General features: G+C 40.6%; 2 protein-coding genes across 5 annotated transcripts in view; one reads left to right on the top strand and one right to left on the bottom strand.

Annotated features, from left to right (window-relative positions):
* Window positions 1-4,802, bottom strand: part of GOPC (golgi associated PDZ and coiled-coil motif containing) — a 31,835-nt gene extending 27,033 nt beyond the window's left edge. For 2 of the 3 annotated variants that reach the window (XM_036316451.1, XM_036316449.1), the window contains exon 1: window positions 4,318-4,802. In XM_036316451.1, the coding sequence (XP_036172344.1) occupies window positions 4,318-4,605 (288 nt within the window). In that variant the 5' untranslated portion in view covers window positions 4,606-4,802. The remainder of the gene's footprint in view (window positions 1-4,317) is intronic. The other variant, XM_036316450.1, reaches the window with a different exon arrangement.
* A 157-nt stretch (window positions 4,803-4,959) lies between these two features.
* On the top strand, window positions 4,960-26,501 carry LOC118659872 (nephrocan-like). 2 transcript variants are annotated; one of them, XM_036316448.1, is made up of 4 exons: window positions 4,960-5,127; window positions 13,606-13,753; window positions 21,911-22,812; window positions 25,363-26,501. In XM_036316448.1, the coding sequence occupies exons 3-4, from the start codon at window positions 21,929-21,931 to the stop codon at window positions 25,808-25,810; spliced, it is 1,332 nt and encodes a 443-aa protein (XP_036172341.1). In that variant the 5' UTR covers window positions 4,960-5,127; window positions 13,606-13,753; window positions 21,911-21,928; the 3' UTR covers window positions 25,811-26,501. The 2 variants fall into 2 exon arrangements, with proteins under 2 accessions (XP_036172341.1, XP_036172340.1); XM_036316447.1 differs by lacking the exon at window positions 4,960-5,127 and having other exon boundaries at window positions 13,565-13,753.
* Window positions 26,502-27,189: the final 688 nt, after the last annotated feature.

A 27,189-nucleotide genomic window follows, 5' to 3' on the forward strand; every position in this document is an offset into this window, starting at 1 on the left:
TACCATAAAATATTAACTTACAAGGCATCTATAATAATAAAAGCGAAATATGCTAATTAGACCAGATATCCTTCTGGATGAAGCCGGGGCTGCAGGAAAGCCTGGATCCCGGGTGCCAGAGAGAAGCTGGTGCCGGCAGCTGAGGGAAGGCCTACTCTTACATGAATTTTGTGCTTCGGGCCTCTAGTATCCTTATAAGTTACATACTAAGGGAATAAGTGAACCTGCAGATTCAATAATACAGCAGGCACTATTAGAAACTATAGATAACAGAATCAACAAGACACACATTATCCCAGCTCTTACCAAAGATTATTGTTAATCTTTGAGGACTCACGGCAGAATACTAAAAGTGTTTCAAATAAATTATCCATTCAAATAAACACTTATTGAGTATACATTGTGTGCCAGGATCTAGAGACAAAAAGATCTGAGTAAGACAGGGATTCTGCCCTAGACTTTCACTGACTAGTAGAAAGAATTCAAAATACGTATTTCCAATTATGATGTAGAGTGTCATAAGCACTATTATAGAGGCATGTGTGATGTACCAATTCAAAAAGAAGTGAAGGGGGTCAGCCACAAAGGAGAAAAAGTTTACCTGAGTGTTGAATGGAAATCAGCTAATACATGGAGTAGGGAAGAGGGAAGGTCTGAGATATGAAAACCCCGAACAGGTGAGACAGGGATATAGGTAGGTCAGAAAGGCTGGTGTCTACTGTGCATTTCAAATTTTTAATTTTAAAAGGGGTAAAACATCAATTCTGTAATCTACACGTAAGTTAACCTAATAACCATATTCAAAGGAATTACTCACTACTCAATATGGTTTGGGAGCACTATAGAGAAAAACACAAACAGCTCTTAGAAATCAGGTATGTTACCCCCTTAAAGTCATCTTCATAAAGCAATTGATAGTTCAGGTTATTTCATCTAAACACGATCCTGATCCTCAAAGAGCTTACCTTCTAGAACTAGAGAGATGCGGTAACCGCTAATTACAGTGTGCACAAGGAAACAAATCTAACAGAGTTCAAGGTGCTATGACAGCCTCTTCCTATAGAGGCAGAGCTGGGTGAGAAAAGCCTTCAGTGTTGGTGATGTAAGTGGTATCTTGAAAGATGAGTGGGTGTTTGACACTGTAGACAAAGGGGACAGAGAAGACATTATACACAAGAGCCTATGCCAAAAAAGAAATGCCACAAAAGAGCAAGGCCTATTTACAGAACTGCCAATAGACCAGTTTGAGGCAAAAGAAGCTAAGAAGGGGTGACAAAAAATAAGGACAGACAGACTGGGCATTGATCACCATGCTACAGAGTTTGAATTTTAGCCAAGAAGGAATGGGGAGGTAAAAAAGAAGAGAGATAGAATCAGAGTTGCCTTTTTAAAAATGAAACATTTTAGAATGATTTTGATAACTAACAGATGGTTTGAAGCGGGTAAGAAGCAATTAGGAGACTTAAGAATATACAAGAAGGGACAGGGGCTGTTAGGAATATACAAGAAAGGACAGGGAATGTTAGGAAGGATAGGGACCTGCACAATCTCCTAAATTCAACTTATCTTTTCAGCCAGACCTGCTCTTTCTGGTAAATGGTATGTAATACCATTACTTCAGTGAATTGCATAAGTCTCCTAGAGCTGTCATAACAAATACCCACAAACTTGGTGGCTTAAATGAACAAAAATTTATTTTCTCACATTTCAGGATGCCAGAAGCCCAAAATCAAGGTGCTGGCAGGGTTGGTTTCCTCTGGAGACCCTGAAGGAGGAACTGCCCCGTCCCCATCTCCTAGCTTTTCGGGGTTGCCGGCAATCACTGGCATTTCTTGGCTTGTAGACCTATCACTCCAAACTCTGGTTCCATCGTCACAGAGCCTTTCCTCCTTGTCTCTTTATGTCTCTGAGTGTCTCTTATCAGGGCACTTTCTTTGAATTTAGGGCCCACACTAACCTGCTATGATCTCATCTCCACATTTATATCAGTTACTGCCGGGAGCCGGTCCATGCTTGCTGTTTCAAGGGACCTGGCATATATGGCATACTGTTCTTAATATGTGTGCTCACCTTCTTGGCACTATGTGTTTTAACCAAGGTCTCTGAGAAAGGTTGTTTCCCCAGGTAGGGATTTTCCCCTGAAGTTAGGGAGGGAATAAAACCTCTTAACTAGTGCCAGGTGGGTAATTAATCACTTTAACTACGAACAATCATGCTTAAGCTACATAATCTTTACTCCCTGGAATGGAGATAAGAAACGCCCTAACCTTTGTAATAGAGATTGATAGGATTGAATCAACTGGTATAAATACAGTTGTAACAAGACAGCAAGACACAGAACTTAGAATACAGAACTTAGAACACAGAACTCAGAAGACAGAACCTACACAGAACCTACAGACAGAAGAACTTCGCTGGAGAGAACATGGCAAAAGATCCTGGACTGAACCTGACTACAGAAATGGGCAAAAGAACCTGACTAGAACCTGGTGACTGAACCTAGCTGGAGAACCTGGACAGAACCTGGCTGGAGAACCTAGCGAGGGAACATGGCTACTGAACCTGGCTGGAGAACCTGGACAGACCCTGGCAGGAGATCCTAAGCAGAACTTCGCTGGAGATCCAGACCAGAACTTGGCTGGAGATCCTGGCTAGAGATCCTGGCTAGGCTGCTGATCAACTGAACGCTGTCTCCGTGTCATTCCTTCTTCGCCGACTCCGTCTACACCTTTGGGGACCCCTGGACCCGCTGGGGCTGGACCCCGGCAAGTTACATCTGCAAAGACCCCATTTCCAAAGGAGGACACATTCTGAGGTCCTAGGTGGACATAAATTTGGGGCGACAATACTGAACCCACTATAGGCATCAACCAATACGTTTCCCAAACGGGAAACGTGGTGTCATCCCTAACCCTTCCTCTTCCTCATCCTCTGCATCTACGTTAATGATCAAATCCTGTTTCTACTTCTTTAATGGAAGGTTGTCTCCCTTTCTTCATTCCCATTCCATTTTCATTTCAGTAACAATCTTGTCTATATAGCAAACTTCTTGCTACAGCACTGGATGAGCTCAATTATTGCTCTCGTTACTGCGCCTGTTACTAAACAAGTGAGTATTGCTGGAGAAGGTCACACAACAAGGCAGACTGGTTGTACAATGAGTGAGATGCTAAAGCCAAATTCAGTCCTCGACATTGCCTGGCAGGCCTTCCATTCCTCTGACCACCTGGCTCTCCCGCTCTTCGAAATCTCAACTATTTCAAACCTTTTCACTCCCCTCAAGCTCTCACTTTCACCCACTTTTAGGAGTTGTCCTGGGCTCCTATTTTACAGACTAGAGAAACCACCACACAAAAAACCCCTCAACCTCCCACCTTCTGCTCTTACCATCTCTCCTTTCTCTCCACACATAATAGCTAACCTTTCAAGACAAGACCATTCAATCTACATGTACTTAGGATCTCATCTTCATTCAGGGACCTTACTAATACCAATTATACCTCTTTTTCTCTAGAATACCCACCTTTCCCCGGAACATATTATATGGTTCTCATTGGCTTATAAATATGTTCGTTTTTCATTTAAAAGCAAAATGAAAACAAACCTCCCTTGAATGTCACACTCTCCCTTCCAGCTATCGATCCAGTCACTTACTTCATCCCTGTAAAATGGGAATCACAACACTAAGCCTGTCCCACGGGGCTGTTGTGAGAATTAATCAATATACATAAGAGACTTAGGACTGTAAACAGAGAAGGACACCGATACTATCGTGCTTATCCCACTAAATTTTCCTAAGAGCTTTGATCAAATTCCCCTAAATAGTTCATGCATGCAGGAGATAGTATGTCTGTGTGCAACAACAGACACTGATCTGAAACTGTTAAAACAAACAAAACAAACAAACACCAGGACTGTGTTTGTCTGCTGATACACAAACCGAGCTTATCAATATGAAGGTAGATGTAAAAACTCAAACGTTAAAAGGTGGGCGAGGGTATTCTAATGGCAGACAATCTTTAAGCTTCCGTCTTAGGTGAATGCAGTGTGAACAAGCAGACTGGTGGAATCGGTTGCTCCTCACAGGGTAGGGAGGTGGGTGATGGCACCGGGAGATCCACACGTGCATCGACACCCCTTTTCCCATTCCAGCCTCACCTCGCTCCTTTCCTTCACTCACTCTCTCACACACACACACTCCCCCTGGCACTGGAGGCCCAGGGACCCAGCGGGCAGTCTCCTAGTCGTTTCACGGAGGCCTGCCCTGGGACCTGCGGACTGGGGATGAATGCCACCTCCCCAGCGCCCAAAGCTCACCTCCAGCTTGTGGTTGATTTGGGACACAGTCTGGACTTTGTGGCAGAGCTGCGCAAAGCAGGAGCTCAGGCTGGTCATCTTCTGTCGCCCCTCGTAAGTGATGTCCGCCTGGTCCGGATCGATCTCCCCCAGGAGCAGATCCACATCCACGAAAGCCTTGTCGAACTCCTTCTCCAGCACCTCCAGCCACCGGAACATGGACACCCCACCGGGGGAGACTCCCACGGCGCAAGAGGCGCCCCCGGGTCCCCCTCCGGCTCCAGCCGGGCACGGTCCGCCCGCCGACATGGCGCCGCCGAGGGCCTCCCCCGACTGCTGCTGACCCCAGCCGCCCACCGCGCGCGAGAGGAACTGCTGGGGCCGCGGGGACCCCGCGCGCGCACGCTCCGCCCGTCCCCTCGCGGGGCTAACGCCGGCCACGCAGCCCCGAGTGGCAGAAGCGAGAGGCTGGGGCAGCGGCGGTGGCACACGGAAGAATGCGCCGTCCCACGTCCCCGCCAGCCCGGGATGCGCATGCGTAGGCAGACGCCGCCGGCCGGGCGACGTGGGCGGGACTAGGGTTGACCGTGGCCTATGAAAAGCCTCCGCTGGTGGACCGGCCGCCGGCGGCCATTTTAACTACTGGCAAACTCCGGCCTGAATGCCGGCGAAACGGGCGCATGGTGCTGGCTTCCCAATGGGAAAGGCCCAAGGAGGGGCAGGGTGTCCACGTCTCAGAAAGGACCGGCTTCGGCTGGTGCGACTTCGCAGTGGGCGGGCCGTTCTGAACTTGCCAGGACAGATGCGGCGGTGACGTCCCGGGGCCGGGAGGTAAGCGAGAAGGAGGGCGCTGTGAGCATGCGCAATGGCCACGTTTTCCCTTTAACACCCAGTTCCTGTTTAGGGTGCGGTGGCCGGACACACCGGCTCTTCTTGGTAAGCCAGGACCTCAATTCCGGGTGCAAACTGCACGTTGAAGGGCTGCGGCTGGCCAGGACTGGTTGAATGAATACTTGCCTTGCGATTAAGAGGCGGACTTGGGTTCAAGTTTTAAGCCTTGCCACATAGGAGCTGCGCCATCCTAGTTGTATTCTCTGACCTCGAAGCCTCAGTTCCCAAAATTTACTTCACTCAGTAACAAGGTAAAATGCTTAGCTTCCGTGCTTGGCACTTGGTATTCCTTATTACCCCACAGGCCATCATTTCCAATGCAACTACTTTTAAAAGTGTATTTATTTCAAAAATTGTGCCAGTGTTCCTACACGTGGCATTTCAGAAAAGCAAAATCGTAACGATCCATATATCCAGAAATATATTGAATGCAGAGCCATGTTGAGGCATTGGGGGCACAAAAATAAATGAGACGTGGTCCTCACTCAAGCAGAACTCACCGGCTTAGTGAGTCTAACCCTCAGAGCCACGACTGTAATTTGAATTTTGCGGTGCCTTCGGGACTGTTTAGCAACCGGTCTTTCAGTCCCTCCTCCGCATTCTCAACCCCCGTCCACTTCAAGAGGAGCCCGGTCTTGGAAACCAAAGGCTTGAAAAGCCAGAATGAAGAGAGTGGGCTGGTAGGACCTGCCTCTCCTAAATTGCCTGCGGGGAACACTTTCCTGGCTGACCGCAGGCCCTCCTGTGATCTCTTCACGGCCCACTCTCCCAGCCGATCACCATCAAAGCCTGCACGGTGTTCCCTTAGTCCACGCAGTGCCAACGAGAATAGGAGATCATAGTCCTGGCTGGCTTGGCTTAGTGGACAGTGTCGGCCTGCGGACTGAGGGGCCTCAGGTTCGAGGTCCCAGGTTCGATTCTGGCCAAGGGCACATGCCTGGGTTTCGGGCTCGATCCCTAGTTGGGGGTGTGCAGGAGGCAGCCGATCAATGGTTCTCTCTCATCATTGATGTTTCTATCTCTCCTTCTCCCTTCCTCTCTGAGATCAATAAAGAAATATTTTTTAAAAAAAGAGAGTAGAAGATCATAGCTTTAGTCTGCGCTCTGGGTCCTGCATGGCAGACTGGTTAGCTTTGGTCAAGCAAGTCCTTTAGTTTCAGCAAACTTTAAGCAAAACTAACCACGAGATCCTTGCCTTGAGCCTTCATACTGTTTAATACACAGAGATAATGTAAAACTAAAATTTGCATCTTTCTCCATCACCCTCCAAATGAACTTTAGTTTCATCTCTAGTATTTGCAAGAACATCAGTACTACAGCTACCAATTTTCCAGCCAGTTTCTCTATACATAATGGCCTCGCAGTGCATTTTCAGGAATTTGGGGTAAATAATTTAAAACTGGGGGGACAGATACCTAGAATCACAATAATAATAGCTTTCAATTATGGAGTGTGTCCTGTGTGTTAAGCATGTGCTGTTTGCTTTACTTCTTTGACCCGCACAAAGTCCTATTAGGTAGCTATTACCACTTTTTTGTAGGTGAGTTACAAAGGGTTTAAGTATCTGGGTAAGGTCATACACCTAAAAATGGACTGAGATGAGATTTAGATCTAGGTTTCTTTTTCTCCAGTCTTAGTGGTTAGACACCTCTTCCAGAAAGCATGAGGAAAATTTCTTCTTATATAAGTGAACAATATAATAAATTGGTAACCAGTCAAAAAGCTTTTTCAAAAACATAATTTTTCCCAGTATGCCATATGAAAATCCATTAATAAATAAAAATATTACCAAAAAGTAATTGTAATGATCATTTCTATTATTTATCACTCTCTTTGGTTATATGGACTACACTTAAAAATAAATTTCATTTCTTTAGAAAAATATTCAACTTCCTGTTATATTGTGGGTATGACTGAAATACATTTTTAGTGTTTATATGTTTCCATTGTTCTGACTTTTGATGAATACCCCCATTTTCAGGGTTGTAGAACCCAGCCCTATTCTGTTTACAATCTTTAACAAGTCACACCCTCTGTGTCTCAAAACACTCATCTCATATTGTCCCTTCTCGTGACCATGCAGTGTAGCAGCTACCACATCTATATGTGCTTGCTATCTGAGTGTTGTGTGGCTATTTCGAATACTCCTAGGTGCCCTCTTTGTAGACATTATCTTTTGCCCACCTTGATTGGGGTTTTGCATTTCTGCAAGTCACAATCTAACATGGAAGTGAAAAGCAGGGTTTTATGTTCAAGTGCTGCCATCTGTTGGCAGTGTGCTCTATCTACATTTATTGCTTTATCTTGACCTACTCTGGAATTTGGAATAGTGTGTAATCTCAATACTTACGGGATTTATTTTCCAAGAGATAATAAACTCTTGATATTCATACTTGAAATTGCCTTGGAGAAACTTCCAATAACTGTTTCGTGAATCATGCACACGTGATTAAACATTTCTAATATAACTTAAATGTGACAGTCTTTTCTTAGGAACTTATAGAATTTTACCAGAAGAATAAATAGGGTGGGGACTGAAGAAAATGGTGAAGAGGCAAGATGGTAAAGATTTCTTTGGTAGGTACTGGTAATTAGCTGTAAAGTTAGAGCTCAAGTATTTATTAGAGCAACATTAATTGCAAAGGCAATGTAGTAAAGGGACATAGAAGATCTACCTTGAACTGGAGAGGGAGACTACCCTTTATTGAACTCTCCTCTGTGCCAGCCCTATACTAAGCTTCACATGTACCATTTACTCTCCAATATTCCTACCAGGAAAAGGAAAGATATTAAGTGCTGTTGGTCGCAGGAAACAATTCTATGATGAATAGAGAAAGCCAAGGAAAACTCATTACCATTTTATTTGAGCTATGTGGGGAAAATTCTGGACTATATCATATTCATATATCTTATTTATGTTATATTTATTCATTTAGTTGCAATTTGAAATTTTTTGATAGACATGCTAACAAAGTAAATTTAGGCATTCCAAAGTGATTTATTATCCTGATCATTTATTTTTTAAAAATATATTTTTATTGATTTCAGAGAGAAGTGGTGAGGGAGAAAGGGACAGAAACATAATGATGAGAGAGAATCATTGATTGGCTGCCTTCTGCACACCCCACACTGGGGATTGAGCCAGCAATCCAGGCATGTACCCTTGACCAGAATTAAACCTGGGGCCTTTCAAGGCCACTGAGCCAAATCAGCTAGGGCCTGATCATCTTTTATTTATTTATTTATTTATTTATTTATTTATTTATTTTAAATATATTTTATTGATTTTTTACAGAGAGGAAGGGAGAGGGATAGAGAGTTAGAAACATTGATGAGAAACATCGATCAGCAGCCTCCTGCACACTCCCTACTGGGTATGTGCCCGCAACCAAAGTACATGCCCTTGACCGGAATCAAATCTGGGACCCTTGAGTCCGTAGGCCGACGCTCTATCCACTGAGCCAAACTGGTCAGGGCCTGATCATCTTTTTTATATACACTTACAGAACAAGTGTTTGCTCTCTTGGTCCTAAAACTTTCAAATTTTGATGCAGTGATTTAGGATTAGCTCAGACTCCTTTTCCAGGAAGCATTCCTTTTTTTCTCCTCACACGAAGCTATGGACTCCATCCCCATTCAGTTTCCTGCAAACACCTGCTGTAGCATTTATCATATATTTCCTTGGAGCCCCTTAGACTGTGAGATCCTTAGCAGCAATAACTGTATCTCATTTATCTTTGAATCCCAGATCCTAACACAGGATCTGGAATATAGTAGAAATGCTGAAAATATTTGTATGATCAGTTGAATAATTAGGATAGTACATTCTACTAAGGAACTTCTAAAAGCAGTCACTTTTCAAGACATACTTTTATACCAGCTGGAGAGCACAGGTAAAAATATATTTATATTGTCTCTGGGTTTAGGAATATCTATAAAATACATCTTAAATATCCAAAATATACATATTTCTTTAAAAGCCAAGAAATATTTTTCCCCAACCTAAAGAGAAAGTTCATTTAACAACTGTCTGGTTGACTTGACTAATAAATCCATTATAATTTAGGATTTGAGAATTATTTTACCTATTTTATAGTTAAAATGTATGAGGTACTACCTTTTATATGGTGTACCCAAACCTAAAAACATAACAAAAAAAATTTAATCTCTGTTACTATGTTTTTATTCCCTTATACCTTCAAAGACTGACCATAACCACTTTTCCACTGTTACCAGATCTACATTCTTCATGTACCCTTTCCCACAGCTCCAGGTTGGTTCAACATTATCTAAAGTCACCCTTTATCAACAATGGTATCAGAGTTTACTAATATTGATTCTTCCTCTTTCATCCACTGTCAAGTCACTGCTTGTTTCTCAGATTGTCAGACTTTACAGATCAAACATAGACTCCCCACATCAGCCTCCGTCTTTTATATTTCTTCTAAATTAGTTCTATAAGGGGCCCCACACAATTGCATTCTGACCATGTTTAACAGTTATCTTTGCATTTATATAAAAAAGTAAAGAATACTTCAAATTATCTCATTAGAAATTTCATAGTCTTCTAAATGAACAAGTTAGAAGTATAATGGATAATTACGTGAAAAGCCATGTCACAGCAGTGACATGGAAATAGAATTTGTTTGGTCCCCAGTTGATTGTAACTAATAACCCAAGCTGATACCACTTTCATTTATTGAGACCCCTTTTTTGCCCGTAGATTTGACATGCCTTAGTGCATTTCATCTCTTCCTTTCTGTAAAATGGGAAGTGTTTTCCCCATTTTTTAACTTCATTGTATAGAATAAAAAATTGAAATATAAAGAGGGTAAGTAGTAGAAAATTTTATTTTTTGTTTTACTTTCAACTTATGGTCTTTTGCAACATTCTCTAGGAGCAAACAAATTTAAAAAATCATATTCACAATTAGTTTATTCTTTAACATTTATCTCAGAAAGAGGTTTTCATCACTTACAGTCTTCTGTTTGTCTCTTGATTGTTCAGTTTTATAATAAGGATCACAAGTCAGTGCTTCTATACACAAGTCAGGGAGAATGCGAGTTAGTTTCTTCTCTGGAATTCATTTTCTTCCTTAGAATAGAAACTTGCCCTTTGCTTTTAATAACACAGAAAGGCCAATATCCATTGCATGGAGGCACACATTTGTGTTTTTGGCAGGTTTTTTTTTTTTTAACAGTGGTGCTGTTGACATTGGACTGAATAATTCTTTGTTGTGGGGCTGCCCTGTGCGTGTAGGGTGTTGAGTAGCATCCCTGGCTATTACCCGCTAGATACCAGTAGCACTAATCTCCGCAACCACCCCCAACCATTTGTTGTCATAAAAAATGCCTCCAGACACTGCCAAATTGCCTCTGGTTGAGAACCACTGGGTTATAGGAATAAAGAGAAGAAAGCAAATCAGGGAGAATCCTGGATTGAGATTATGAACAAAGACCTAAGTCTAATTTGACCCAAATTCAAATGCAGAGAATATTTTTTGAGATTGCAGTCTCTCTTGTGCTGAAAGACTAAACCTAGATTCTGGGCTGCATTTTGAGCAGAGTTTCTGGGTGAGTCGCTGAGTTTCCCTACCTGAGAAAGGCACCCAGGGTCCTTCACTCAGTTTCGCCTGATCCAAAGAAGCCAGGTAATAATGATCTGATAAGGTCTTGTTAAGTCTTTTTTAGAGAAAAGAACAGTATGCCTCACACTCAGCCTTAGGGATCCATAAGTTCAAGAGCTAAAACCCAAGCTAAAGGTAAGGAATTTTATACTCATGACCCTTTAGTAAACATGCGCAAAATTCCAAAAGTCAGCAGAAAGTACACTAGAAGCTGAGCAGCGGTGGCAGTTTTTGTGGCTGCTTCCTAGCACAACAGACTCCAGAGCAGGTACAACAAAGCATGTGTGTCCTTTAAACATTCAGGTTCTACTTTTGTATTATACTTTCCCTGCAGTTTATAGTATCAACAAGACTTTGCCTGCTACCTGACAAGAAAAAGTTGACTTCTAAGCTGAATCCTAAATAAACAGGCCTGGGGAACAGATGGTCTTTTCTTTTTCAAGACATTCTCAAACTTTTTATGATCAAAATTATTTATACTTATAATGGTAAAATCAGGAAATAACCTAAAAATCCAACACATAAAAAGCAGTTAATCAAATTTAGACAATACTCTTGATGGACTGTTAAACATTTAAAGTTATATTTATGGAGGTTATGAAATAATATGGAAAAATATGATAGTGAAAATTGCAGAATATAAAGTCTCATCTGTTTACAACCTGATAAAACTATTCATAGTGTAAAATAGTGGTATATTACAGATAATGCCAAAATTACAGGAAAGCCATATAAATACCACGTAAAAGAAGGAAAAATATATGTTGTATACAGTGTAATTTCAAGGCTTACTCAAAGAAGAGAGAATCCTCTGGCCACCATCAGAGGTTTGAAAATGGAACTCATTGCTACGCTGCCTAACAAAATTATTAGTTGTTGTTGATGGCAGATGAGAGGTTAGGATTTTGCAGGATTTTGTTTCAAATAACTAAATATGAATTTACTTTTTTAGCAACACAGGAATAAAAGTGTTCAATAAGTATTTCTCTTTGCTGCTTCAAAACCTGAGCAGAGAAAAGAGACTGGGAAGATGTTTGATTTGGATTTTTCCCCCCTTCCTTGTCTTTTTTCCAAATTTCTTTTAATTGAGCATTACCTTGCTCTTTGAAAAATCTAAAAATTAAAAAGATAATTCTATTATTAGGCAAGAGAAATAAGTCATAAAGTTTGTTGAAAAGCGGAATATTGACAGAAAAGAAATCTTATCATTCCTTATCTCTGATAGTGAAAGAAAAGAAAACAGAGGAAAGCCAATATGGGGGTGGCGGGGGCAGTAGAAAAGTCTGTTGGGAAAAGCACACAGAGATCCTTACTCTGGAAACAAAATAAACTGATTATTAGATCAAAGTAACGTTTAGCTTCAAAATGAAACTGTAACAAAGAGAGGAAGGGTTGAAGAGGAGGTCAGAGAAGCTTTTCAATTAGAAGGAATTTCTTTAGAGCAGCGGTTCTCAACCTGTGGGTCGCGACCCCTTTGGGGGTCCAACGATCCTTTCACAGGGGTCGCCTAAGACCATCGGAAAACACATATATAATTACATATTGTTTTTGTGATTAATCACTATGCTTTAATTCTGTTCAGTTTGTAACAATGAAATTGGGGGTCACCACAACAGGAGGAACTGGATTAAAGGGTCGCAGCATTAGGAAGGTTGAGAACCACTGCTTTAGAGCAAGCTGCTGTGGTCATCAGCATAGGGAATTTTAAGTCTTCCACTTGGGGGGGACAAGGCTTCTTGATATCTTTTGCTTAAAAAGTGCTTTTATTTTTTTTTAATTTTAGTTTTATTGTTGACATTATTACAGATGTTCCCCATTTTACTCCCCCTTTGCCCACCTCCACTCAGCCCCTGACCCCCACCATTGCCTGTGTCCATGGGTAATGAATATATATTCTTTTTAATATTGTTTTTTTTATTTTTTGTATATTTTTTATTGTTGATAGTATCACAGATGCTTTCAAATCCCATAGCAGGGTGAGCGTGGCAAGACAAAAAGCCACAACGAAGGAGTGCCCAGGACAAGTGAAATTTTCCCTCTCCAGTCAGGTTTCACAACCAACAAGTTCCTCTGAAGAAGCGAGAGGCATTTTCTTCTATTATTAAAATTAGATGAAGATAATAGACCCATGTTGATGTTTTTTCATTTGCATCAACAATATTTTTTATTAACAAAGGTGTTTTCCAAGTGGATCAAGTGGTGGATGAATTGAACACGTTATCTACAGCTCTAAACATCTCTCCATGGTACCTAGCAATAAAATGTTACTGAAACAACAATATTAAATCGAAAACCTGCCTATTTTCCCATACTAGTTAATGTGAGAAGCAAACACCTGTCCTTTGCAGTCCTGCAAAAATGGGTTTAATATAGGGTCACAGAAAACTCAGAGGTTTTACAGCCCCCTATAAAACAGCTCTTTGTCTTTTCCCACTAATTCCCTTGTGTCACATTTAACAAAACAAGGAAACTACAGATAATAGAGGTGTTTGCAGATTAGCCTTCCAAGCCATAAATAACATAGGGTTTTGCTCACCTACAAATATTAAGGCAGCTTATCAATTGTTTAAGCCCTTCCTCTTTGTGATGGTTGCTAACATTTTAACCCAGGCAAATTGAGAATTTTTCTTTCCTGTCTTCTCACATTGACAGAGTACACATTCATAAGATTCTATTATCAGATTTCATGGTATAAAGAGTGAGACATCACCCAAACGCTTGCTTGCTGCCCCAGAGGCCCTGTTTTGGAAGATGCATCTGCTTTATGCATTCCTTGTCCTGCTCTCTCTCAGCGACGGTTCCGATCCCCACTGTCCCGGAAGATGCAGCTGTGACTCTGTGCAGTCGGTGCAATGCTACAGGCTGACCGAGGTGCCCTCAGGCCTTCCTTCCACCACCAAGAAGCTCTACATCAGCCACAGCAAAATCCAGCACCTCCAGGTAACGACCCACTCTGCACCCAGGTGGCCGCAGTTGTATTTTGCATGGCACAGTGAGGGGCGAGTGCAGGATTGTTCACTTAACTGAAATAATCAGAACTTAAAAGTTAAAACGTAAAGGTTAAAACTCAAAAAAAAAATAATCAGGACATAGCAGGTTTGGGTATTTGCACTAGTTACCAGCTTGCTCTGTACTACCTCTAGCTATTTCTTTTTAAGGAAGCAGGAAAACCACCACAACAATAAACAAAAACAAACAAAAAAAAAAACACCAGAACCTATAATTAATCATATTTTATTTCAGTTTTTATTCAAAAAATTTTCCAATTATGTTGTTGCAAAGTAAAAGTAAAGAAATGGCTCTTTCTTAACAAAGAGTTTGAGAGCATATGGCCACTTTATGTTCTCAGGAATAAGAATAAATGCTTTTGGGGGGAACATAGTTTTGTTTATGCCATAGAAGGCAGATACTACTAAGATCATTGTAAGACTATGAAGATGAACCCAGCATATGAGAATTATTCACACAGACCTCACATCCAACTGAGCATTAGCATTTTGTGAAAACCTCTACAGAAGAAATATGGGTTTGTGTTTTGTCACGTTGCTGCAATTCTGATTCTGTTGCTTTTAATTGTGACTGTTACTTTCATGCTTACCTATTCAGAAGGCCCTGAAAAGAGTGCTATAGATTTGTCTGACTTTTACAACATAAAGGAACTTCTGGTTTTGGCCTTTAATGTTTGAAGGGAATCAAGAGACTAGGGTTCTCTCCCTACTTGGCTCACCACCAAGAAAAACAATCATCTTAGGCAAGCAGTTATAAGAAACCTCTGGACCTCACCTTTTTGCCTTTATGAAGTGAGCATGCTAGATTAGATGGGTGATCCTAGACCTCTTCTAGATGGAAAATTCTATGGCTCTCCTATGATCCTTTACTGATCACTGCTTCTCCCACATCCACCCAAATCCTAAGATGAGGAAATGCCTCTCTGTGATTCAGGTGCAGAGTCAGCAGATGACCATACTTTCTCTTCAAATGCCCCCCCTCCTTTCATTTGAGTAAAAAGTTTTAATGTAGGTGCACATAAACACAGGGTTTAAAATATGCTGCATGGTATTTATTCTAAGCCTTAGTAGGTACAATTGCCTTTCCTCTTCCTAACCCAGTAGTGCCTGATGCCCAAGAGCACGTCTGACCTGGTCAGGTCTAAGCATTCCAGCAAGACACCTAGTTAAGGGGCAGGTTGCTTAAATATTTGTTCTGAGGACCTGAGATGCTGAGAGCTAGAGGGTCAACTAAGCCTGGTAATGACCCTGCACTGCTGCTTTGCAGCCAATAAGATGAAATTATGCCTCTCATCAAATTAAATTATTGAATCAATCCATTTGTCATTGGTTTAGGCTCACTGAAGAGCAATATTGCCACTTCCCTGACTTAAGCCCACTTAACTGTCTCTTGGACGGACAGTTCCCAGCGGAAAGGTTGATGAAACACAGAAATGTTTTGTGGAGGAAATAAAAAGCTCTGAGCAATAATATTTCTCTTTATTCTTATAAAAACAGTTAGGCTTTTAATAACCATATTTCATCTGTATTTGGTGAATACAATGTCTATTCAGGTTTTTTGGTTTGAATTATAGAACAGGACGCCTATATTCAAAGAAAAAAATACCCTGAAATGGATCTTCAGATTCATTGCAATAGAAATCATATATACATATGTACATATATAAATATAAGCATACATATCACACATTTATAGGTATGTATACATAAATATATACATATAGGTGTGTATATATATATCACTAGTTAAAATATTTCTATTATTTGTTTATATAATTCAATTGTGTTTGAGACACAGCTTGTGCCTTCAAGAAAAGAGGGATTTTACTTATCCATTTATCTGTAAAAATTCCCACTTCTGTGAAGCTGCCTGCCATCGGGCTATAGAACTCTTTATTTTTCTGTCTGCCTTACGTTGTGCCCTGGTCCTTACCCTCCTGGCTCTAGTCTTGCTCTCCATCCTAAACTCTGAATTTCTTGGGTGCCTCCAGTGTCCAATAGCCTAGTCTCACACTTCCTTGAACTCATAAAAAAGTATCTATCTCCATTTCCACCTGATCATAACCCTCTACTGTCTTAGTTAGATCATAATCCTCTTTACCCATGTAACTTCTCCACTCAGTAAACTTGAGTTCCCGTACACACTGTCTCTCTGCTCCTCATCACCTTTCCTTTCAGTCAGACTCTGCACTTATCTTCCCACCTCATGGAGACTTGTCGCCCTAGATCTACCCAGTTCTCCCAGATAATCCGTTTGTTTCCTATCTATTTTCTTTTTCTGCCCCTTCCCTTTTTGTATCCCACAATGGCTTATCCAGCAAAACCTCAGTTTTAAATTAGGGTGATAATTTTCCTTTGTTTCTCCTGTACCTGAACATCTGGGTGCTGCTGGAGAGGATCACACAACCTCTTTACACATATCTGTGAGTGCCTGTGTGTGTGTGTGTGTGTGTGTGTGTGTGTGTGTGTGTGTGTGTGTATAGTTAGGAAACACCACACATTTATAGAACCACTGCAAATTTAAGGTCTCCAACTTCATCTGGTTCTTCAATGTCACCCATCTATCCTTTCAGTTCTTTGTCAGGTCCTACCTATATCCCCTCAGCATCTTCCAAAACTTCAGTATGGTTTTGGATTTCCTTCTCAAGCCCTGCCCTCCTTATTCTCACCAAATGACTGGCTTCCTATTTTATTGACAAATTATGACAACACGATGGCCGTTTGCCTTGATCTCCCTCCGTTCTTACTCACTGTATACTAATGTGTCTCTATCCAATTCTGCACGTTCTTTCCTGCAGAGAGATGTCCCTCCTCTTCAAAGCAGCCTCCCTCTCCTCTCCTTGATTCCGTCTTTCTCACCTTTCCCCACAGCTTGCTCCATCATTCTCCCCACTCCCGTATCCTCCATTGCTCTTTCTTTACTAGCTCCATCCTAGCCTATAAATATGATCCTTTCATTACAATAAAAATAAAAATATTTTAATTCTATGTCTCCTCTGCGACTATCTGTATTTGCAAAAGTCTGTGAAAGGGTAGTCTGTACTTACTGGATCCAATTTGTCATCTTCTGTTTATACTTTAATTCACCACTGTCTGGTTTCCACCCCTTCTCACACAGCTAACACTGTCCTCTCTCAGACATTGGCTCATTCTTTTTTCTTGAAATTCTCACATTCTTGTCTACCATGACTCCACACTTTTACGTCCTCATTATTCTTCCCTGATATTTCTTTCTGTCATTTTTATAGGTTTTGTTGCCTCTACTGCTTTCTAATTTTTGGCTTTTCCGGGGAGTCTCCATCTTCAGCCATCCCCTTTCTTACTATGCACAATATCCTTAGGTGACTTCACTGTGTGTGATCATGGCTCCCCAAATTGTGTTTCTATCATAACTTTTCTCCATGTTCAAACTTACGCAGCTGCCTACTATACCTCTACTAATGTCCTCAAGGTTTATCCATGTTGTACTATATGTCAGAATTTCCTTCCTTTTAAAGGCTGAATAATGTTTCATTATATAAACATTTTGTTTATCCATCCATTGTTTGTTTCTTCTTTTGGGCTATTATGCATAATGCTGCTATGAACATTCATATACATGTTTTTGTGTGGACATATGTTTTCATTTCTTCTGTGTATATATCTAGGAGTGGAATTTCTGGGTCATATGGTAAATCATTTTACATTTCCACAGCAATGTAAAACAGTTTCAATTTCTCTTGCTAACATTTCTTACCTTTTGTTTTGTTTTGTTTTGTTTTTTAGATCATAGCCATCCTAGTGAGTGTCAGGTGGTATCTCTTTATGGTTTGACCTTCATAAGACTAATGATGTTGAGCATCTTTTCAGGTGCTTATTTGCCATTGTAAATCTTCTTTTGAGAAGTACCTATATGAATCCTTTGCTCATTTTTTTTAAAATTTCCTGTTCATATTTCCTTGTTTTTTTCTTTATTGATTAAGGTATTGCATATGTGTCCTTATTCCCCCCCCCCCAAGCCTTCCACTCCCCTTTGCTCATTTTTAATTGAATTATTTGCCTTTTTATTATTTAGTTGTAAGAGTTCTTTATATATGGTAAATACAAACCTTCCATCAGATATATTATTTGTGAAAATTTTATCATATTCTGTGGGGTGTCTTTTTATTTTCTTGATGGGTGTCCTTTGAAGCACAGAAGTTAAACAATTTTTATTAAGTCCCATTTATCAATTTTTTCTCATTCACATTTGCTTTTGGTGTCATATCTAGAATAGCTTTTACCAAACCCGAGGTCATTAAAATGTATTTTCTTCTAAGAGTTTTATATGTTTAGCTTTCATATTTGGAGGACAAATAGGGATGTCTTTATGATGGCGGTCAATTAAAATGATTGCCTTTACATCTTTTATGGAAAAAGTTACTTAAAATTCCTCCTGGGTAAGAAATACCTAAACAGGATTTATCACTGAGTGGAGGAATTATGGAAAATTTTTATAATCTCACTATACTTTCCAGAATTTTAAAATTGTTTACAGAGAACCAGTGTAGCTTTGAGGATCAGAAAAAAAAATCCCCATTGTTTTAGAATTTCTTGCTGGCTTGGTTCACACATGTCTGAGGCGGTTGGTCACTGTGAGGGCATGTCAGTTTTGTGTGTACATTAGACCTATAAAAACAACAAGAAAGTTGTGGGGCCTCTAATGCTTGGACAGGGCCAGGCCCAAATTGAAACCAGAAATAAATCCTTTCATGGGGAAGCCTTCAGGAGGTGCCTTCTCCTCTACTTTATTTTACTTGCCTTGCTTATTTTTAAAAAATGTTTTCATATTTTATTGTAAGTTTTACTTATATATGTATTGGGCTCACTAAACTGTAAACCTACAATGGCAGATATTACACTTAGGTAAGATTCCTGTGCCTAATGGTTAACACCAACCCATACTTGCCTTGTTTTCTAAGCAACATTGAAAAAACTACCAGCAACCCCGGGTTAGCTCTAGGGCAAAAGTACCTCTTTCCATAGCTCTTGAGCACAGCCCTGGTTAGGCCAGGGAGGTGGAAAAACAGGTATGGCCGAGTTATCTTTTTTCTTTTGCCAACTCAACTGAAAAGTTGAAAACCAGTGGGTGTCTTCTTCACTGTTTCTGCCACCAGAACTCTCTATTCTTGAGCTAAGTGCTGGCTATAGGAGTAAGGTTAAAAATGCATTTGTTGGAATAAGATAAACCTGGTTTGAAAGCCCAACTTCCACTTGCTAGTGAGACATACTTGGGCAGGTTATTTCACCTTCTTGAGCCTTAGTTTCCCTCTGAGAAAAGGGAATAGTCATGCTTACACAGAGGGCTTTTTAAAGATAAACATACTTAAGTAATGACAGGTATTTAATTAATAATAAGAAGTAATCTGCATTGACTCTGACAAAAAGAAAAAGGAAAGGTTCTCTATGCTTAATAAAAGAAAGCATCTATCCATTGGATTCAGGTCAGAATATGGACCACATTTACTAGCTAGACCAGTGCATATACTTACAAAGAGAAATCAAGACAATGGACAAATTGAAGCTCTGACACCGCACTGTGTCTCCTCCCCAAATATATTCCCCATTCAGATCCATGTCAGCACTGAGACTTGCTGCATTGTCAGCAATCCTTTAGGGCTTGTGGCCACTGAAATAGAAATGGGAAGTATGAGTAACACCAAGTTCTTCTGGGAGATCAACAGTCCAAGAAGTGAAGATCTGTGTCTAGAGTAATTTCTGACTCTTAATGAAAGAAAAGCCTAGAAAAAGACACTTCAGAATGGAGAATAGATTTAAAACACTGAGTTTTGGGCAGGTCATTTAATTTTTTATTTTTGGCCTGAAATACTTCATCTTTTAAATGAGAGATTTGGATTAGTTAATCTCTAAGATCTCTGCTTCTCTAAAATGCTATGGTTTGTGTCCAGATCTTGAGTCTTTTCTGAAAACATTAGTTGTCGACCAAATGCAATAAAAAATGTATTAGAAAATGGTGAGTGGACAAAAAAAGATCTTTGCAGTCCAATAGAGCTTGATGAAATTCTCAGCTCTTTCACTTATTAACTTTTTTGTTGTTATGTGTTTTGTTTTGTTTTCACTTAACTTCTTAGTTTCCTCATTTAAAAGCCAGTGTTGATGATAGTAAGCTTGCAGGGTTATTAAGAGAATTAATATTAACATTAAAAAAGCACTTCACATTTGTAGATATTCACCAAATATAAGAAAAAGTTGTGCCCTAGCTGGTTTAGCTCAGGGGATAGAGTGTCAGCCTGCAGACTGAAGGGTCCCAGGTTCGATTCCGGTCAGTTGCAGGCTCCTCCCCGGCCTGGGCCCTGGTCAGGGCTCATGCAGAAGACAACCAATTGTTGTGTTTCTCTCACATTCATATTTCTCTCTGTCTTTCCCTCTCTCTTCCACTCTCTGTAAAAACCAATGGAAAAATATCCTTGGGTGAGGATTAAAAAAAATTGCTTTTACTATTGGGATTAGGACTAATCAATGTAACTGATTAATCAGTAAGAAAATATCAAATATTAGCAGCATATGTAACTAAAGGTAGCTGCCAAAACTGTTAAGATTAAAAACATTTGTTTATGGAAATTTTAACATGAGATTCTTCTAATAAGAGTATCATATTAAGAGATGTTTGAATATACACTTTACCATAATTCACATCACATGTCCTCCCAGAATTTAGGTGCTTATAATAAACATGGGATGCAAAATTAACCCAATTTAAAGATGGTAATAGTGCATTGGTATTATAAAAGGACTCAACTGCATAATGAAATCAAATATTTAGAAACTGTAGGTAGTAAGACATATAAAATTTGCATTGAAAGTTCCACCTTAATTGAATTCTCAAGCAGGTTGAACATGCTGCAAAATTTATCAAGCTGAAGAAAACCTAAAACGATTCCACTTTCTACCTAAACATGATCTTACTCAGACAACTAAATACTGAGGAACCCATCATCCCACAAAAATAGGTGGATGTCAAACTAGGAGGTTGGTGGAATTTGTAGAGAGATAGGAGTATTTGAATTTGCAAATCATGGACCAAGTTTATCAGATTTTGGTACTTCCTCAAATCTAGGAGAGGTCGGGGATATATGCATGAATGTACTTCTTACTCTATAGAGATGGAGATACATGTATCCTGTTTGTTTCTTCGTGGATCTTGTTTATCAGTGAAGTGCAACTTGGGAGATATAGAGCAGGAAGCTAGTTTCCAAAATCTATCTATATAAATGCCTAAACAACTGTTTGACCGTTTGGTCAGTAGCTATGATGTGCACTGACCACCAGGGGGCAGATGCTGCTGGGGTCTGGCCTATCCTGACTGGGCGAGAAGGGCCAGACACGCTCTGGAGCCCTCCTGCGGGCCCTCCCCGGCCCCAATTGTGCACCAGTGGGGTACCTCAGGCTGGCCTGCACCCTCTCGCAATCCTGGATACCTCGGGGGATGTCCGCAGGCCAGGCCGAGGACCCCACAGGTGCACGAATCCATGCACCGGGCCTCTAGTATAATATAGTTGAAAACATTTCTCTGATAGGCCCGTCCTGGTGATAGCAGTATTTGGGGCTTTTAAATTTGTTACTTTTAATGCTTTAAAAGGTAATTTATAATTTAAAAAATTCAAACAATACAAAATGTAGATAGTGAAAAATCCCTTGCAATCTTACACCCTAGAGTTAGCAGCTGTTTGGTGAAAGATTTTCAGATTGTTTTATTTTTAGCTATTATAAGATGATGCAACAAAAAGCATCGTATGCCATAAATCATTGTGCAATTTATAAGTACTTCCTGCCTAGGAGTAAACTTGCTGGGTCAGAGAACATACAGCAAAAATTGGCCAATATTTCACATCTAACTACAGTGTGTCAAAGTGCATAAAGTATTTTTGCTATCTTCCAGTGTTAGCAATCATAAATAAAAATAGTCAGGATCCTAGTTTTCGACCATCATTAGTATTGAATGATAGCACATATGGTGCGTTTTTTCCACCACAATAATCTTAGTTTACTGTTTGTGTCCCCTCCCTGCTTCTGCCTTTTTGTTTGTTTGTTTGTTTGTTTGTTTGTTTAGCTATCTAACTTCACGCGAATGTTGGCTCTGGAAGATTTCATTCTTCTGGCCAGTGGAACAGAATCAGTAGAAAATGATACTTTCAAAACTCTGAGTACCTTGAAGACCTTGGAACTCTGGAAAAATAAGCTCAGACGAGTCCCCCGTGCTCTCCCAGCCAACCTTGAAGTGTTAAAACTAAATGACAATTTGATATACGTCCTGCACGGATCTGATTTTGAAGGACTGAAGAAGTTACAAACCCTTGAACTTAAAAACAACCTGATCTCTGCCGTCTCTCCCAGCATGCTGTCCTCCCTTGCCGGTTTGCAAAGCTTGATGTTGGATGGCAATACGATCGAGTCTGTAGCTGGACCACTGGCCCTTCCGCATCTGAAACATATGAGCATGGAGAATAATAAACTACGTGTTATACCCGCTAACCTCTTTACTTCTCTCCAGGCTTTGCAGTTCCTCAGTGTCAGTGGTAACCTTCTGACTAAAATTCCTGTTACTTTGCCCAAATCCTTGCTCTCCTTAAAGATAGAGAGAAACCAGCTCAAAGTGGTGAGGTTTCGAGATATGAAACACTTGGAAAACCTATCCCATCTTTACCTGTCAGAAAACTCACTGTCTTCCATCGAGGGGGCGCAGCTCCTTGCCAATTTAACCACTCTGGAGCTGGCCCAAAACCAGCTCCAAGCCTTGCCCCTCAGACTACCAGCAAGGCTACAAAAGCTCGATATTAGCAATAATCTGATTCGGAGAGTTACAGCGCAAGACTTCCAGGACCTCCGGGACTTGAAACATTTGTTTCTGGACAACAACATCGTCAGCTTGTTCGAAGCTGGGGCCCTGCAGCGCTGTTCCCAGCTCTCCAACCTGGCCCTGGAGCAGAACCTGCTGCTGTCTATACCTCTCAGGTAAGTGAGCCTTACCACTCGTGGTCTCTATTATAAAAGTTCTCCAGAGATTAGGGCAATTAGCACAATGTAAAAGCAAGAACACCGGTTAGAGCAAACATCAATGATCGGATCAAGCCTATCCAAGCCTTTAGGGGTGGAAGTTTTAAACAAGGGTTTGGAGTCTCCACCCTCACACTGAATACTGCACTAACTTACCTTGCCTGTTTGTCCATCTGAGGGTGTGAGTCCATTTGTGTTGGTCTTACCTTCTGGTTTTGGTTGTCTCTTCTCTCTCTCTCTCTCTCTCTCTCTCTCTCTCTCTCTCACACACACACACACACACACACACACACACACATACACATACACACACACACACACACACAGATACCCTCATACCTTGACAATTTTCCTTTCCAATAATCCTTCCCTCTATACCCAACCCACTGTACCTGTTCCCCCAAACCAGTCATAATCTATAACTAATGTACAAGTTCATATTATTGATCCCATTTATTTAATTAAGCTTTATTCTGCATTTTAAAGTAGATAAATAAAAAAAAACAGTAGAAGAATGCAGCACTATTATTTTTTTATAAAAAGATATCATGATGTTTATTATATGTGCTTACCAGTGGATTCTTTTTCCCTCTAGCACTTTATAGAAAAAATCTTTCTTGCCTTATTATCATTATCAAATTTCTACTAATATACCAGCTCTGGCCTCATAGGATCCTATGACATTCCATTTACTTATTTTCATTGTTAGTTATAATATTTTTTTCTTACTAATGGCAAAAAGAAAAATTATCTTTGATATGTACAAATGTTAATTTTTTTCTTGTTAAAAAAAGGGATTTTTTATTATATAGTATGCTATTTGTACCCAAACAATGCATCAAAAAGTTACTTTTCTAATTGAAATCTATTAATATTTAAAAATATATATTGATGTCCAGACCTCACTTCAAACCAATTTGATCAGACACCTAGTGTTGGGGCCCAGACTTCAGTATTTTCAAACAGTTTCCAAATGAATTTAATGTGTAGCGAAGGTTGAGAACCAGTGGGCAAGGACAATGGGGCGAGTAACATGAGATGGGAATGGGCTTTTCCTATGAGGTTTAAATTAAGCAACATAACTGTCTGCTCGGTCAAAGAATGTAGCCAGCAATGAGAGCAAAGTTCTTGTAGAGAGTGATTTTTAAATTCCATCACCACCCCACCCACACTCCCTGCCTTTTCTTTGAATTGAAAAGTGGGAATGACTCAGAAATTTTCTCTGTAGTATTCCTCCCATAAAGAATCAGAAACACAATAATATCTATCTCTTCTACTTAAATTTAAAAACTTTTATTTATGAACTTTAAGCAATACACCCTTTCTTTCTTTTTTTTTTTTTAAATATATTTTATTGATTTTTTACAGAGAGGAAGGGAGAGAGATAGAGAGTTAGAAACATCGATGAGAGAGAAACATCGATCAGCTGCCTCCTGCACATCTCCTACTGGGGATGTGCCCGCAACCCAGGTACATGCCCTTGACCGGAATCGAACCTGGGACCTTTCAGTCCGCAGGCCAACGCTCTATCCACTGAGCCAAACCGGTTTCGGCAATACACCCTTTCTTTTGTATTTGCACGCTCCTTGTTCATATATAAAGTAACACTTTAAAATTTAGATTTCTATAAATACACTGTAAACATATGCAACCTACTTATATCACAAACTGTTTTCACAAATCCCTTCTTTTGTCTGCCATCTTCCATTCTACATTTCATCAAGTGTAATGGTACATGGTTTTGGGTATACATATATTAAAATATCTACCACATTTGCCTCAATATACTAATTGAGGCAGAAAATGATACCTAACATTAATAACTGCTAAGATCATCAATCAATTCATGTACATCTGGTGTTTCTCACAGCAATCCTGTAAAGGGAGGAATATTGTTTTACTTCTATAAATTATTTTTTAATATATTTTTATTGATTTTAGAGAGGAAGGAAGAGAGAGATAGAAACATCAATGATGAGAGAGAATCATTGATCAGCTGCCTCCTGCATGCCCCACGCTGGGGATTGTGCCCACAGCCTGGGTGTGTGCCCTGACCGGAATAGAACCATGACCTCCTGGCTCATTGGTCAACACTCAACCATTGAGTCATGCTGGCGGCACTACTTCTATAAATGATTGATTCATGGCCCCTTTCAACTAAAATATTGGGAACTTAGTATTTTTCTTATCAATTTATTTATTTATTTTCTTATCAAAGCCCTGGAGCGTTGTGAGCCCATTTGATAAGTAAAAATATTAAAGAGTTTTATGACGGGGAACTAGAAAAAACTAGAGGTTTAGAAAATAAGACTTATGAGGAAGGCTTGAAGATCTATAGATAAGACTGCAGTTAACACTTAAAACTACTTTTTAAAAATAAAGTTTGTTTTCTAGCTTCAGAAGGGACAGAACTATAGACAAGGCAGGGGTGGCTCAATCTGAGTTTCTTTGCAGTTGAGGAATAAGGGTCATGACCTTCTCTCGCATCCTGTTCCCATGCTTTCGCAGGCTCCCGGGGACCTTGGCCAGGCTGGACCTAAAAGGCAATGTCATCCAGGATATCGCGGAGAGGGAGCTGAAGGACCTAAAGCAGCTTCAGGTTCTAAACCTCAGGAACAACAAGATCTCTGCCTTGGATCTCAAAGCCCTGGAGGGGCTGCCTCGCCTCAGGCACCTGTACCTGGATGGCAATCCATGGAATTGCACCTGCAGTCTCCTGAGAGCGAGGGAGGTCCTGAAGGCCAAGGGGACCGACGTGCGGGGGGGACAGTGTGCGGCACCAGCCGAAAGACAAGGGGAGAGCTGGATGTCTTCCAAGAAGATCATGAGGCAGTGCGAGCCACACCTACGTCTGACCGAGAAGAGCAAAGAGACCAAAAAGAAGTCAAAACCGGAAGAGCACCCCAGCTTCAGAATCAACATGGATGATGATTATTATGATTACGAAATCGATTAAGTGTGAACTTCGATTACAGTTTTAGAAAAAGCTTTTGTTTCTTTCTTCTTCTTTTTTTTTTAAATAGACTTTATTTTTAGGGCAGTTTTAGGTTCACAATGAAATTGAGAGGAAGGTAGAGAGAACTCCCATACATGCCCTGCCTCCCCCACCAGAGGGGCACATTTGTTAGTCGATGAACCCGCACTGACACATGATCGTCACCTCAAGTCCACACTGTACAGTGGGGTTCACGCGTGGTGTTGTATACTCTGTGGGTTTTGACAAGTGCATAATGACATGTATCCTGCATTATAGGATCCTATAGAGTAGTTTCCCTGCCCCAAGCATTCTCTGTGCTCCAGAAACAGCTTTTAATGTTCAGTCTTGTAAGCAGAAATATACTATACAGTTAGCTATACCAGAGTCTTTTTGTCAGTTTTTCTTTTTTGAAGAATGAAATGAGGGTTAAGATAAGAGATGAGGTGGGGGAGGAACGTAGAAAGGAGCAATGGTAAGAAGATGTAAGATTCCTTCTATGTGAAAAGTAATTGCTTTGTGTTTTATACTGAAACCCAGACAAATAATGCCAAATAAAACCGCCATCTGGCTAACTTCCTGCAAGTACAGTAGTCCATTTTATCAAATTAAAAGTGGTAATATTTTATACGAAGCTGGTACAGGCATATAGGTATACAGACCTACACTACAGGCTTTTGGTTGCAAGCAAAAAAAACGGACTGTGAGCCCGGCCGGTGTCGCGCAGTGGTTGAGTGTGAACCCATGAACCAGAAGTCACTGTTCAATTCCTGGTCAGGGCACCTGCCCGGGTTGCAGACTCAGTTCCCAGGTGGCGGGTGGCGGCCAATCAATGATTCTCATCATTGATGTTTCTATCCCTCTCCTCTCCCTCTCTCTGAAATTAAAAAAAGAAATTTAAAAATCCAACAAAATAAACAAAAAACTGACTGACCTGGCCAGGTGGCTCAGTTGCTTGAAGCATCATCCCATACACCAAAAGGTTGTGGGTTCCATTCCTGGTCAGGGTACATACCTAGGTTGTGGGTTCAATCCCCAGTTGGGTTGCATATGGGAGGCAACTGATCTCTCTTCCTCTTCCCCTTCCTCACTCTAAAAAACAAACACACAAACAAACATATCCTCATGTGAGGATTAAAAAAAACTGACTTAAGGAAGAAAGAATTTCTTGGAAAGCTAGGGAATAGGTCACAGAACCCATGGGAAATCTGAAGAACCTGGGATAGATAGGGATCAGAACTGCTCCAGGCCGCAGGCAGAAGACTAAGGAAGAGGCCCTCAGCTTCTTCAGAGCGCTCTCTGCAGAATGAAGTGCTCCTGCTGCTGTGTTAGCTTCCCTCTTCTCAGCATTCACATCCTCA

Source organism: Myotis myotis, unplaced genomic scaffold, assembly GCF_014108235.1.
Source record: "Myotis myotis isolate mMyoMyo1 unplaced genomic scaffold, mMyoMyo1.p scaffold_m19_p_7, whole genome shotgun sequence".
In the NCBI taxonomy this organism is placed as follows: domain Eukaryota; kingdom Metazoa; phylum Chordata; class Mammalia; order Chiroptera; family Vespertilionidae; genus Myotis; species Myotis myotis.